This window comes from Gracilinanus agilis, chromosome 5 (genome assembly GCF_016433145.1).
Source record: "Gracilinanus agilis isolate LMUSP501 chromosome 5, AgileGrace, whole genome shotgun sequence".
In the NCBI taxonomy this organism is placed as follows: domain Eukaryota; kingdom Metazoa; phylum Chordata; class Mammalia; order Didelphimorphia; family Didelphidae; genus Gracilinanus; species Gracilinanus agilis.
This window is the reverse complement of record NC_058134.1, coordinates 1-15,497: the sequence shown is the minus strand read 5'-3', so window position 1 is coordinate 15,497 and position 15,497 is coordinate 1. Positions and strand designations below refer to the sequence as shown.

The window sequence follows — 15,497 nt, the reverse complement described above, 5'->3', positions numbered from 1 at the left end:
TATGGTTTGAGACATAACTCCCAAAATTAGATGCTGCTTTCTTTGGTCGGTGGCTTCACTTACCACGTCTTGGTGCTGACTGTCTCTCTTGAGGGTGGTCTTTTTTGTCCCTTAAGAAAGAACAGAATATGGTAAAAGAGTTCCCTGACCTAGAAGGGATTTTGGAGGAGAGCCAAGCCTTGTCTTTGGATGCCCTCAGGCTTCCTGTCTTATCCTTGAAGTACAACAATCTCACTACTAGTTCCTTTACTCAAGGTACTATGATTTTGCTACTAAGCCAGTCTATAGCTTCTGAATCTGCTCCAGTGGCCTTTTTCTTCACTTGGTTTTTCACTATGTTGTCAATACTAATCTACCTCCTTTCTCCCTGAGGCCCCTCCCATTCTTTATCTCTCTGCCTTCTTGGATATCAGTTCATTTGGTTTTTGACCTGACAAAATGGTTAGGTCTAGTGCCCAGCCTGATGGGAAATTTAACCCCTGTTCTAAGATGTACTAAGTGTGACTGTAGAGTGAGGAGGGAAGCCCAAAGAAGGAGGCCACCCAAGGATCTTAGTACTGAAATGTAGGAGTTTGGGAAAGGGAGTAGACTGTGTGCCAGAAGGGGGAATAGATTACAGAGGACATTCATGGTTTCTTTTCCTCATTCTGGGACACAGGCTAGGAGAGAGGAAAACAAGGAGTCTGATTCTACCCTCCAGTATTTTTGGTGATGAGGACATAGATGAGAGCCCCAAGAAGAGCCACTCCAGCTAGAACTCCAATCACAATGCCGGTGATAGCTCCACCAGAGACTGTGGCACCATTGCTTCCTCCTGGAGACTTAGATGCTGTGGACAAAGTAGAGAAGATGGACGTTCAGGGTTTTTGAGGCATTCCAAACATGAAGCGCCTACCTCTTGTGCCCAGTGCCTGGGGCTTCCTAAATACTAAAGCATTGCTAGCTGATTGATAACATAGACTCAGCTTTTCTTCCTTGAGCCTGAATATTCCCTTGTCAAGGTCACATTGTATGCTTCCTGGCAAATAATTGGAGACACCTGAATTTTGGTCAATCACACTGAACTCTACATACCCAGTCTCAGAATTTATGGTCTCTTACCAACATTGTGTCCCTACCTTTTTCTATTTCTGTTGATGGTACCACCAAACTCCCAGTCATTTGGTTCAGATTTAAAACAATCTTTGACCTTTCCTTCAAAATCATCATCAAATCAAGTTCTGCAATGGCCTCCTTAATGTTATGGTTATTTGTGTTTCTACTGGACAATATCTCTCACATCTATCCCCTCATCTCAGTTTCTGCAGTAGACATACATCACTTCTCTTCCACATATTGGCAATAATTTTCTGGCCAATGTTTCTGACTCTGGTGTGTCATCTCTCTAGTTTATCCTTCAGATCATTGTCCATATTTAATCATTCTTAAATACCATTCTGATCATGTCATTTTCTCCTCAAAAAATCGCTAAATGTTTGTCTCTTGCATTGATCCCTGAAAGGCAGTGCATTGTAACAGAAAGAGCACTGGGATTAGAATTTTGAGAGCTGGATTAGAATCCTGCCCCTGTCACTTTCTAGCTATGAGATTTGGGGAAGTTTCTTCCACTCTCTGGACATCAATTTCCCAATTTATAAAATGATGCAGTGTGGGTTGGGGATGTGTTTCTGTCTGTCACATTCATCTCAGCTTTCAGTCCTCTGAGCTCACCATTCTCTTCCCCACTTCCTAGTCAAAAGCCTTCATTATTTTCCATTTGATTTTTTTCTCAAAAGCTTCCTTATTGGTTTTCCTTCCTTTAGTCTTTCTTCCAATCTGTGCCCTTCCCCTTTGCATTTTAAGTGCTCCATGTATTGTTATTGAGGAGAATTGAGGAAGATGGGCTAAGGTCTGCTGATAGAAATGAGATCACTTACTCTGGTCAAAAGGAGAAGTGATAAAACTGTCCTTGATCCAACAGCTCTTTACAATTATGGCATTTACTCTGTAGTTTTCCCTTTTTAATTCAAAGACCTTTAGTGAATATGAATTTTATTGAACTGCGATCAGTATATGTGTTTATTACTTTGCTTTTTAGCAAGAAGGAGTTCATAATGCCCTGGTGCATGATCAGTTTTAGTAAAAGTGACACACATAGATGAGAAGGCTCTTTCCATTTTTTATTCAATATTCACCAAAGATCCATCTTATCCAACTTTCATACAATTTGGTTCAGGTCCTTAGACATCTCTCTTTTTAGTAATATTTTCCACATCTGAAAGCAGTACATTAAGATCCCTTACTGTTGTAATTTTCTTCATCTTTTTTTTCCAAACATATATGTTTGGCAATTTAGCCCACATTCATTGTTATAATGGTGCAGTAATTCAGTGTCTATGGTACCTTTCAGTATAATGGAGTTTCCCTAATTTTTTTTTCATATCAAGTCCATTTTTGCTGTTATCTCAGATCATGATTGGTATCAACTTTTTTTAGTTCTACATGAACATAAGAGATTTTTTTCCTAACCCTGTATTTTAATTCTGTGAATCTTTATATTTCAGATGTATTCTTTATAGACAACATATTGCTCAGCTTTTGCTTTCTAATGAGCTATGCTAACCTCTTCTCTTTTATGGATGAAATTCTAATTTACATTTATAATTTAAAAATATTAATTTTCCTCTATCTTCTTCCCATATCTTTTCATCTCTTTGTTCTTTGTCTCATCCTTTCAGAAGGTGGAAGGAGAGAGGAATGGTTCTTTATTGTGATGGCTGTTTAATTTTGTGTGATCCTCATAGTGATTCCTTAGAACTAAGTACTTGAAGAACTACTTATGGCCATGCATAGTCTGCCCAAGCTGTATTGGTCTATTTTCTGTATTTAGGAACACATCATACTTTCCTACCTTTGAACATTAACCTGAGCTATTTTTCCATAGAAATAAAATATTATTCCTCTTCTTCCTGGACCTATTGAACTCCTTCCCATCCTTTAAAGCACAACTCAAGTGATAACTCTTCTCTGAAACCTAACCTGAGTTCTGACCATCCACAACTGCAATGCACTTTCCCCCCAGGCTTCCCTCAACACTTTATCATGCAATCACTCTCTAAACATACCTATCCTCTAATATTGTCTATCAATTATTTTTGTTGGAGTCTGAACCTTCTACTAGATTGTAAGATCATGAAGGCAAGAATGAAATCTTGGGTAAACTTTGTACTTCATTCAGTGTCTAGCACACTGTTCTGCACTCGGTAGGCACCTAAATGTGTGTCACATGATGAATGAGCTTGCATTGGACATAAGAGTTTCTCAGATTAATAAGAGAGAAAGAGAAGTTTGTCTCCATTTCTACCAAGGACAAACTAGCATAAATGGACTAACATTCACTATAAATCTGACCACATCCCTTAAAGAGATTTTTTCTTTAATTGTCCTCTCCCAATGCACCATGAAAAGTTGTCCCCTTGAATGGTCCTGAGCACTTCTTTCTTACATCCCATTCAAGGACTTATTCTCTGAGGAAAGAGAGAGAAGACTTACCAGCCACCTTGATGGTGATGTCCTTAGACACTGATAACTTGGTCACCCTGTTCCTTGCCCAACATGTATACTTTCCTGAATGTTCCAAAGATGCAGGCATGAGGGTATAAGTGCTTCCTGAATGTACAGGACTAGAACTCTCATTGACATGCCATTCATACTGGGCAGGGGGATAAGACAGAGCCAGACACTCTAAAGTCAGGGAGTCATTGAATTGGACCTCAATATCCCCACTTTCAGGACTCTGAGGAATCCTAATATTCTCTGGTCCATCTGTGTAAAGAGGAAAGAGAGAAATGGGATTTCAGTCATTGCTGGGGACAGAGTTTGGGGGGAAGGAGACAGAGAATCACTCACAGTTCACAGTCAGCGTGAAGGCATCACTTCTATTGGCAATGGCTGGATTCCAGGCTTCACATTGATAGGACCCAGCATCTTCCCTCTTCACACCCTTAATGATGAGAATCTGATTATTCTCCAATGTGTTCATCCTCTCATCAAGTGACAGAGGCTGGTCATTGAAGAACCACCGAATGTTTGCCCCCACATTTTCTGTGACACATGTAAAGATTAAAGATTCATTCTCTATGATGTTGGTGTTATTGACAGCAATCTTGGGTTTGGCCAGTTTCTCTGTAGAAAGCAAAAGAAGAGAGAGTTGATTGAGGGGCTGGGCTGCATCTCCATCAGGCATCACTTCAAGAAAAAAAATACCTAAAGCCGAAACCCAAATACTTCAATTACTGGCATTTGGGGATAGGCCCTGATATCATAGGGAAGGAGATGCCACATCATTCTACAGCTGTACTAATAATTAAGGAGAGCAGGAAACTATGGGAAAGGAGTACTCTATCCTGGACTACCCTTCCTCCAGATACCTCCCAGGACACGATGAACCTAGTGATTAAGGTGAGAATGAAGAGTTGGGAATAAGCATTTATTAAGTGCCTAATGTATTCCTGACAGGAGCAGCAAGGTGGTACAGTAGATGAAGGTCTAGTTAAGAAGATCTGAATTCAGCAGAAGAAAAACAACTGCTTGATCACATGGGTCAATAGGGATATGATTTAGGATGCAGACTCTAAGCAATCACACTAATGCAAATATCAATAATATGGAAATAGTTCTTGATCAATGACACATGAAAAACCCAGTGGAATTGCTTGTTGGCTATGTGAGGGAGGTGGAAGGAGGGGAGGGAAAGAACATGATTCATATAACCATGGAAAATTTTCTTAATCAATAAAAAATAAAAATAAAAAAAGAAGATCTGATTTCAAATCTGTCCTGGAACACTTACTAGCCATGTAACCCCAGGCAAGTCACTTCACATCTATTTGCCTCAATTGCTCATCAGCAAAATAGGGATACAGTGAAGTAGGAAATGCAAGCCACTCAAGGATCTTTGGAAGAGAAATCTTAAGGATTTTATGCATAGGGTCATGTATGTGCATGTGGAGTCAGACATGACTTAGCACCTGAGCAACCAAAAGAAATGTGTCCAGCATGTGGTAGTTGTGGTTGTTCATTTATTCCAGTTCTGTCTCACTCTTTGGGCCCCTATTTGGAAAAATACTAGTGTTGTGCCATTGCCTTCTCTTACTCATTCTACAAATGAGGAAACTGAAGCAAGCAGGGATAGGTGATTTGCCCAGTGTCACACAGTGAGTATGTATCTGAAGTCAGTTTTTAACTCAAGAAGATGAATCTTCCTGACTCTAGACCTCACACATTATTCATACTCTGGCACATGTTAGGTACCACATAAATGTTGTTTTTTTTATGGTTATTATTATTGTCAGGGGCTTTAAAAACATTATCTCATTTTATCCTTATGACAATCTTGGGAGCTTAAGTGCTCTCATTATCGATTTCTGGTAAGATGGCGGCTTAGACAGAGCAAATCTTAAAACCTCCACTCCCTTACACACCAAGGTAAAAAACAATGCGCTTTGAGAAGAAAGAGAACAAATCTAACAATGCAACAGAGCAGGGAGAACCCTAATGCTGCACAACTAAAGAGGTATGCCAAGAAAAAGACTTCAATTCTTGAACTGTTGGGTCAGAGAGTATAGAAGGGGAATCCCAGGACACCTCCCCCACGTGCTGTGCAGTGTCCAGGGGCCCCTGAAATCTCAGGGAGGGCAGGTGCAACTGCCTGGAGAAAGGGCCTTGCTGGTACTGGACTCAGGGAGTTGAATACAGGCACTGGAGAGGTGACTGGAGGAGAAAACCAGAGAAACACAGTAAAAACACCTGGAAGAAGGTGGCTTAGAGAGAGCCAAACCTCAGACCACAGATCACTTGGCTTCCTCACACTGAGATAAAGAACAAAGGGCTTCAAGAGGAAAGAAAAAGAGATCAAACACAAGGACAGCACAGGGGGACCTTCCAGCTGGACAGCTCAGCTTAGCAAAAAAAAATGCTCCTTTTGTGTCCCCCCCCAAGTTTTTGTTTGTTTGTTTGTTTGTTTGTTTGTTTGTTTGTTTGTTTTCTCCTCTCCAGGTTTTAGCCTCAGGGCAGATTAAGAAGTACAGATCAATCAGTACAGGCTAAATACCAAAAATTGGAAAGACAAGAAGTCTTCAGAGGGCAGAGAAAGTAACTACAAACCTCCATTGCCAGCTGGGGGAAGATCTTACATCAAAGATCATTAAATACATCTGCTCAAACTAGCAGAACAGAAAAGGAAAAAATATAACTAAACAACAGAAAAAGAGAAAAGAAATGACAATTGACAGCTTCTTTCAATGAAGTGAAAAGAGAGCAAATGAAATAGAAATAGAAGAGGAAGAAATTCCAGCGAATTGGACACAGGCTTTGGAAGATCTCAAAATTCAATTAACTCAAGAACTTCAGGAACTCAAAAAGCAATCAAGAGAGACTGAAGACAATTTGAAAAAGGAAATACATGAACTAAAACAAGAAAATAAAAGTCAGAATTGGCCAGCTTGAAAATGAAGCAAAGAAGGCAAAAGATGATCTACAAAGAAAATCAGACCAGAAGGAGAAGGATGACCAAAAAGCCAGGGATGGAATTCAGTCTTTAAAAAACAGAACTCAACAAATAGAAGCAAATGACTTCAGAAGGCAGAAAGAATATATAAAACAAAATGAAAAAATGAAAAATTTGAGGAGAATATGAAAGACCTCATCTAGTCAATCAAAGATCTGGAGAACAGAGCTAGAAGAGACAATTAAGAATTATTGGTTTACCAGAACATCATGATAAAAGAAAAAGTTTAGATATCATCCTACTAGAAATTATCAGAAACAATTACCCTGACATTCTCTAACAAGAGGGAAAAGTAGAAATTGAAAGAATCCACAGGTCACCTCCTACATTTAATCCACAACTGACAACTTCAAGAAATATTATAGCCAAATTCAAAAACTACCAGACCAAGGAAAAAATATTACAAGCTACTAAAAAAAGTGCTCTCATTATCCCCATTTTACAATTCAGGAAACGGACGTATGCTGAGGTTATATGCCTTTTTGAGCACATACATATAGCAAGTGTCTGAGGCTAGATTTGAACTCAGAACTTCCTGACTTCAGGTCCAGTAAACTCCCTATCTGATGAGGCTTTCTCTGCCTCTCATCAGCATCTCATTCTACCACAGGAGTCCCTTGACCTCCATTCTCTGATTGTATTTCATAAAAATATGTTAATAGTTATACATCAATAAAATTGGTTTCCTTTAAAGGTCTCTGGATTTTATTTTTGAAATTTAAAGACCGCCTTCTCAGAGGGGCTGCCTGGATGCTGACATGCTGACTACCCAAGAATTCTCTGGCACAAAAGAAAGCTTCCATCAGTTTTTGCTCACTGTTTCCCATTTCTCTTCCCTTCTGAATCAGAATGTCTCCTCCATAATGGTGGTTCCAGGAAACAGTCAGTGCATATTACTCTTACCCTGGGCCTCGCTGCTGCTCCATCCACCACCTCTTTTTTTTAGTTTCCCCATCAGTACAATGAGGGAGCTGAATTAGCTGGATAATAGGACCCTTTTGACTCCACCTGTGTGATGCTTTGCAGGATCCTTCTATCCTATTTTACAAAGGAGAAAATGAAGGCCCAAAGAGACTGATGTGATTGCTAAGAAAGTGAGTGACTACTCCTTTTCCGGGGTCTCAGCTCTTTCCTCTTTACCTGAAGGTCCTTGGGGGCCTTTCTCAGACCAGGAACCTGAAAGCTTAGGGCTCACAGAGACAGTGAAGATGGAGATTTTCACCAGGAATTGCTTTTAGCCTTATCTAATATCCTCTCTTAATTTTTCAGGGTCAAAAACAGAGCCTCCCAGGGGCTGAGAGACTCATACAAGGCTCATCAAATAAGAAATCATAGCCCTGGGGTTAAAACCCAGGTTTCTTGATTCAGAAGCCAGGTTCTCTTCAGCACCCACTGCCAAGTCCTCTCTCTCTAGGATGGAGTGTCCCTATTGAAATGGGAGTGATTGAGAGACACCACTGATCTCAGAACTACTTCCTATTATGTGGCCCTCTTCCTCAGGTGGCTTCACACAGTGTCCCGGAGACCTCCATAGAGCTGCCCTGGCAGACCCAGTCATCATCTCTCAAAATCAGAGCCCCTCCCAGGATTAGGCTCCCTTTTGGATATTGATGGCAGTGCTTCCTTCCATAAACTTCCCCTAGGAAGGTCCATACTCAGGGAATTGAATGGGAAGACCCAGGATATTACTAGTAGCCTCCTTGGGGTGGGAGGAGCCTGTGATCCCATTGAGTCCCTACATACTTTAATCTCATCCACTAACCCTAGTGAAATACAATAATCTATGTCAAGAGTTAGCATGGTGCCTAGCATATAGTAGGCACTTAGTAAATGCTTGTTCCCTTCTTCCTCCCTCTAGTCTAGTTTTTGTTCCTTCCTTGACCAGGGATGGGACCCAAAAAGTTCAGCAGATGTTCTCTGTCCCTGAAGAAATTCCACAGCATTCCCTAAGGACTAAGTAGTCTTGACTGTGACGAGACTTATAAAAGGTCCACAGCATATCACTGTCTCAGCACAACAGAGCACCAGAGATGGCAGGGAACATCTGGTCCAAGATCTGTCAGCATACCTGGACAATAGTCATCCATCCTCTGCTTACCCATGGTCTTGTCATCTCTGGACCTCTGGACAGCTCTGCTTCTGAGGTCTCCCTTATGTTATGTTGACATTAGCTTTCTTCTCATCTCTCCTCTCTGGTCCTAATTCTACCCACTGGGTTGATATAGAGCAATGCTGCCTACACAGTCCTATACAATGACCATATATGGCACAAGACTCAGCTTTCCTTCACTCTCCCTGCTCTGAAAAACTTCCCTGGCCATGACAATGAGTTGTCATTATCCCGTGGGAAGATACTCTCATGCTTTAATAGCTGTGATTTCTAGAAGGTGTTCCTTCCATGCCATAATTCTCTCCCTTATGCCTTTAGCAAATGGATATCATGAATATTCTAGACTTGAAAATCCATCTCCTTATAGCCAAGCTTGGAGTGATAAGCCTCTGCTCACTTGGCAATGGCCAAGTCCTTTGATGATGGACACTTTGGGTTGGTCTCTCCTGCCATAGCTTGAATATGGGAGCCCAGGGCTATCTTCTTGGTTCTATCAGACATTGAAGACCAGCTTCTTAGCGAGGAACTTGTCCATGTCTATCTCAATTTGTGGTGCCCAGATGTGAACAGAGCATTTGACCCCAGGGCTAAACAAATGGGGTTGTGACTTGCCCAGGGTCAAACAGCTCAGAAGTATCTGAGGCCAGATTTGAAACTCAGTCCTCCCAACTCCAGGCTTGACACTCCATCTACTGTGCCTTATACCAGCCCTGAAACTGAAGCAGTCTTAGAACCACACAAGTTCCCTGCCTCAGCAACTATCACTGGGTCCTCCTCAGGCTCTTTCTTCCTAGGATCTTCAGAGGGTTCAATGGGCAGAACTTCTTTCCCAGGTCTCAAACACTAGAGTGTCCAGTCCTGAGGAATAAAGTTAATTCTGTTCCCCAACTTGGGATGCCCTTTGTCCTTTCCTCTCCCTCTTGCATCCTCTAGCTTCCTTCAAGATGACCTTTAAACTAGATGTCCTCCAGGAAGCCTTTCTTGGTGCCATCCTCTACTAGTTCCCTCCCTCCCTAATTACTTTGTATATAACTAGAGGGCCTGCCTTGAAGCCAAGAAGAACTGGGTGCAAGTTTTGTCTCAGAAACATACCAGCTTCTTAATTTACTCCTCAAATTGCTTTTCTTCCTCACTGCCCAAAAGAACTCAAAGGCTAGGAGTTAAGAGCAAGGGGCTAGCTTGCATTGGCAAGGGAATTTGCCTCCCCCAAGATTTCCACCTCCCAGGAAATCATCAGTCCAGGGTCGATCCCTATTCTCCTTACATTTGTTTCATGTCCATGTTTATATGTTCCTCTAATAGAATGCGTTCTCCTTGAGGTTTCTGATTCATTATATTTTGTCATTTTTTCATCCCCAGTACCCAGTAAAGTGCCTGGCACATGATAGGTGCCTGAATAAATGCCTCTGGATCAACAGATGGGTGATTCTTAGGACCTGCCTCCCACAATCTCCTCTGCTCAGGAATTAGGTGAAAGTCAGCTGGAGAAGAGCAGCAGCTCTCTCCGAGTGCCGACTCCTGCATCTCACTCTGGAACATCTGCCACAGCCAGATGCCTAGGACAGTTTCCCATAAGGACACTCTGCAAGGAATCCCCAGAAGTCTTGGCTTGTCACTACTCTTCTGTAGACCCAACACCTCACAGCAAGAAATTCCCCAGAGGGCCTCTGGAATTCTTGCCTCCGAAGTCATCCCGAAACCACTCAAACATCCCAGGGAAACAGTCACTGAATCTCTGCTGAAAGATTCCCAGGCCAAATGCTGAAAGTGGATATATTAACTGGGCATTTACCCTTTTTAATGCTGAGACTTCAGTTATTGGCACAAAATGCAAGTAAAACCCCAGCAGCCTATTGGCTCAGAGACTCTCTTCCCATTGAGCTTGTAGTGCTCAACACAGTCTGTGCTTTTCTTAGGGAGAATATGATCAAAGAGAAGCAAGAGACTTCTGGGCCAGCTCAGTGACTCTTTTTTCATGGAGAGATTCCTTTTCAGACATCTTGGAATCTCTGTTCCTTCCTGCCTTCCTCCCCCCCAGGAGGAGTTAATATGATCTGGCTGGAACAGATTTCATCAGAGAATACGTTTCCATGTTCTGTATGTCAGGAGAGAAGACACATACTGCTTGCTTATTCTGTAGAAAAAGCCCAGGAGGAAGTCAGACTCAGAATGGCGGATGCCACTCAGTCTGGAAAGCCTTTGGACAGGGAAGGCTGCGAAGCCCAGAGAATGACTCTGGAGACTTTCACTTCAGTGTATCTCTGTTAGTCTGGCCTTTGGCTTCTGGGTGAGTGTGCCCTTCCAGCAAGGGCAAACAGGGAAGTGGGTTTTCCTTGGTAATACCTAGATGACCCAGATGGAATTGCCTGCCATCCCCAAGTAGGGGGAGAGAAGGGAGGGAAGGAGACGGTTCGGATCTTCTGATTTTGGAAACCCTGTGCTGAAAATTATTCTTCCATGTAATTCGGAAAATAGAATAACTGAATTTTAAAAAAGCTTTCATGATCTCCTGAGGCAGTTTTCTGTAGTGGATGGGGTCAAGAAGGCTTGAATTCGAATCCTGTCTCAGCTACTTACTAGCTGGTGACTGACCAAGTGACTTGGTCTCTTTCAGTCTCATTTTCTTCCCTGATAAAAAATGGCACCTACATTGCAGGGTCTTTGTGAGAATCCAGTGAAATATGCCACATAGAGCCCTTTGCATGCCCTCTGGAATACGTAAGCTAATGTTGACATTTTTTCCCACCTGAAAAACTTTCCTCCTTGGGAAAGTTGCTCCTGGGTGGAGCCCCAAAAGACCTTTCATCCTCTCCTTGAACTGAATGTGTCTCCTCTTCCTCCAGCTGAGACCTCAGCAGGGACCAGGACCTTCCCTCCCAGTCTTACCCTATAGAAGGGGGCCCCTGGGAGCCTCTCTTGGTCTTTCCTCAAGGAAATGGAGGCAATAAGAACAAGCAGGTGGCTCAGTGGAGAGAGACAGGGTTGGAGATGGGAGGTACTTGGTTCAAATCTGTCCTCAGATACTTCTTAGCTACGAGACCCTGGATGAGCCACTTAACCCCAATTGCCTAAGCCTTTCCTCTTTTCTGTTTTGGAACCAATGGTAGTACTGAATCCAAGACAGAAAGCAAGGGTTATTTAAAAATAAAAAAAAAAACAACAAAGAAAAAGAAAATGGAGCCAATGTAGGGGTTCTCCCCCTGGCATCCCTGTTCATAAGAGGATTCTCTCTCTCTCAGACCTCCAAGGCAGCAGGCCTCTGGCTCCTGAGCAGTAGGACCCTGGGACAGTACGCCTGTTGGACCCAACTGGAAAGGGCATGTCATTGACCCTCTTCTTTCCCGATGCTCCACCTGCCTCCTATGCTTTTAAATGTCTTGGGGCAGGAGAAAATCAACAATAAATTTCCTGCCTCAGGAACCTCTGGAGGAGATCAGCTGCCACTATGAGCCCTGGTCAAATGCAAGGCAGAGCTGGCAGTCATAGTTGACTAAGCTGGACCCTCAGATCTTCCCTGAGGTGAATCACCTCTCCTGGGGCAGTCATGGACTGGGTGGCTTGGTGCAGAGCAGCCAAGATGATTTAGTCCACCTGGAAATATCCAGCCAAGTCCTCTGGAAACTCATCTTGGAGAGTGTAGAAGCCCTGCATTCCCTGAGTCTTTGGGGCCTCAACAATCAGGGACCTCTGAACTCTCGTGGGTTGTCTGGGGGTGATAAGCAAAGGGGTATAAGGGGGCAGTTGGGTAGCTCAGTGGATTGAGAGCCAGGCCTAGAGATGGGAGGTCCTGGGTTCAAATTAGTTCTCTAACACTACCTAGCTGTGTGACCCTGGGCAAGTCACTTCACCCCACTGCCTAGCCCTTACTGCTCTTCTTCCTTAGGACCAATACACAGTATTGATTGTAAGGTACAAGGTAAGGGTTAAAAAAAAAGCAGGAAGCCCTGAGTTTGGGGAGTCTCAGCTCCTCAGATACTTCCTGTGGGAGAGGGTCATGCTGGGGCTTCTTCCTGCTCCCTGGCTAAGGATGTGAGGAGGAACCGGACAGAGAGAGGCTGTTAGAGCAACTGCAGGGTCCCTGGCCAGGGCAGCACTTACCATACACAGTCAGCTGGACTCCTTGAAATTCTTTTCCAAGGGAATCCGCGATCTGTACAATGTAGTATTTAGCGTCATTGAGGATGAGGTCTGGGATGAACAGGGAGCCATTAGAGAGCACTCTCTGTCGGATATCGTTTGGTGTCTGCTCTCCGGTACTAGCTTGGTAGTAGGCGATCTCAACCTGGGTGGGATCCTCAGCTGATGACTTATAGTACCAAGTATAGGACAAAGTACTCCCTGGGTACCCCTGGATATTCAGGGTGACGCTGCCACCTTCTGTCCCATAGGCCGGATCTGGTACAACAGTGAAACCTTGAGCAGACGTTGGCTGGATCCAGCAGCTGAGGATGGAGGCTGAGGGGAGGAAGGAGGCAGAGGTCAGCAGCATCTCCTGGCCCTCCTGGGAGACCCGGATCTCGCAGCTGTCCCCGGGCTCAGGGCGGGCCTGCCAAGCCTGCCTCAGAGTTTAGGGTGGGCTCAGTGGGGCATGTCTGGAGGGGATTCCTGTGGCTACCCATTTTTCTGTTTGTCTCAGTCTCTGCAGAAGATCTGAGAATTTGGTCTTGATGTGGGCTGACAGGGGGCAGTGAGGGGCAGGAATAGGAATGGGGTCCTCTTACTCTGAAGTCTTGCATTTGTCACCAGTTAGCACTGATTAAACCTCAACTGCAAAACCTCTAGTTTCAGCATCAGTCAAGCATGAATTGCAGATTATTCAATTTTCCACTCTGTGTTCTAGATTTGTAATATTCTAGACTGACCATCAGCTTTGTACCTGCTCCATTTTATTAATTACTTATGTACTTAGAAATAATTAATGACCCAGAGTGGGCCTCCAATGTACTGCACCCCCCTCACTCCCATGTTCCCACTCTAGAAGGGCAGTGAGATCTCTCCCACACTGACAGACGATGACAAGCTGGACAATGGAGGAACATGGAACCTGAGCTCTGGGGGCTCTGACATTCCAGAAGAATCCCCCCATCTTGCACATGCTCCTCCTTATTCCCTATGGCAACAAACCCCAAAACATTCCTCCCCCTGAGTTTGGAAAGGGAGATACTAAGCTACCAGACCCCAATAAACATGCCAACCTGCTCCACAGAGTGTGGAAGCTGCCAGTCTACAGAGGAGCTGCTACTCCATACTATCAGCTCCAGAGAGGCTACTCTTCTAGCTAGTGCCTGGGCTCACCCATCAGTCGGAGGGCTACCTGGTTAGCCCCCAGACTATTCTACCAGCTCTTAGGCTATTTCACCACCTTAAACCTCTTCTTCTTGGAATACAATTCTTTTCTTGCTTCTGCATGCAACAGAGTTGAGTCTCCCATTCTTGGGGAGAGACCCTGCTACAGGCTTGGCTGTTTTTCTCCCACACCATATTTTGGTGCATTGACCAGGAGGTATCTTGCTTGAACTCCCTTTGATCAGAGGTCAGAAATAGTGATCTTTAGTCCTTGCTCCCCCAGGGTCCCGATTTTTGCTGCATTCCCTGAGGGGGTGCAGTCAGTGGAGGGGAGTGTGAGGTAAGGGCATCTATTCCCAAATATTCACCAATGGGCACTCCTTGAAAGCTTTGGGACAAGGTAGATCTGTCCATCTAGAAGAAGAAATTGATTTCTTCTTGCAATGTCTCCTGGCCGCAATATAGCCCCAAAGACCAAGAAATGGTACTGTTAGTTATAACACTCTCTTTCCATTGGACTTGTTGTGCCACCAAGTGGACACAAATACCTTATGTCTTAGCCTTCCTGGCCCTGGCACAGAGCCCTGAACTTACTGGGCAGTGTGTGGTGTGCATGGCTAGGAAGGCTAAAGGAAATCCAGAACCCAATCTTTTAGAAGATCCTGTCCTGGCTCCAGTCTCACTTCTCTCCCCAACTGAGCTCATGTCCTTCCTCCACTCACCTACCCCCACCTCAGGGTAAAGGCTCTGCCCCTGTCCTGTCTGTCTCCTCTGCTTCCTCCCGTACCTCTCCCTCTGCTCCAGCAGAAAGCTCTCTTCAGGAGAAGATCCCCGCCTTCCAGCCTCTGCAAGGTCTGCTTCCTCCCTTTTACAGGCTTTATACCCTTGCTTGCCACCTGCTCCCCTCCCCCCTTCTGCCTCCTCCCAGTCCATTCCATACCAGAAGCTCCTTGTCTTATGCACCATCACATGTGACCTGCCCCCTGAGGGAAGAGGTTATGGGGAGAGAAATTAGGCAAGTATCCTGAAAATCCTACCCATTTCATTGACTCAAAGCAACCACCTGCCGTTTCAGCCTACCTAGGGCGACATTGACATCATCCTGCCTCATTGTTGCTATATGAGGATGAAAACGAGAGAATCTGGGATCTGGCACAGAAGAAGGGAAGTGAGTTAGCAACCAGATGTCCCTTGGGTGCTACAGCAGTTTCCACATCTGACCTGGGCTGGGATTACGAAAGGGTCAGACATAAGCTGATGTGTTTGATTGAGGAAATGGTGAAAGGAGTAAAAAAACAGGTAAATTATGAGACAGTAATAGAGCTCACCCAAAAGATGGAGGAAGTCCCTGCCGTGTTTCACAGCAGGTTAGTGGAAGCTAAGAAGAAATGTACCCACTTAGAGCCCAAGTCTCTGGAGGAAGGCCCTCTCCCCAATATGCATTTCAAAGTCAATCAGCTCCTGATATTAGAAGGAAGCTGTGGAAATTGGAATCTGGCCCCCAAACACCCACCTCCAAACTACTTAATGCTGCCTTTAAGGTATTTAACAACA

General features: G+C 44.1%; 1 protein-coding gene across 1 annotated transcript in view; it reads right to left on the bottom strand.

The window, feature by feature from the left end:
• Positions 1-13,212, bottom strand: part of LOC123249237 (carcinoembryonic antigen-related cell adhesion molecule 20-like) — a gene marked incomplete at its 5' end in the record, with an annotated part of 14,079 nt that extends 867 nt beyond the window's left edge. Inside the window, 5 exons of the mRNA XM_044678214.1 lie at positions 64-110; positions 694-829; positions 3,532-3,804; positions 3,889-4,164; positions 12,756-13,212. Coding sequence (XP_044534149.1) covers positions 64-110; positions 694-829; positions 3,532-3,804; positions 3,889-4,164; positions 12,756-13,212 — 1,189 coding nt within the window. The remainder of the gene's footprint in view (positions 1-63; positions 111-693; positions 830-3,531; positions 3,805-3,888; positions 4,165-12,755) is intronic.
• Between the last annotated feature and the right edge of the window lie 2,285 nt (positions 13,213-15,497).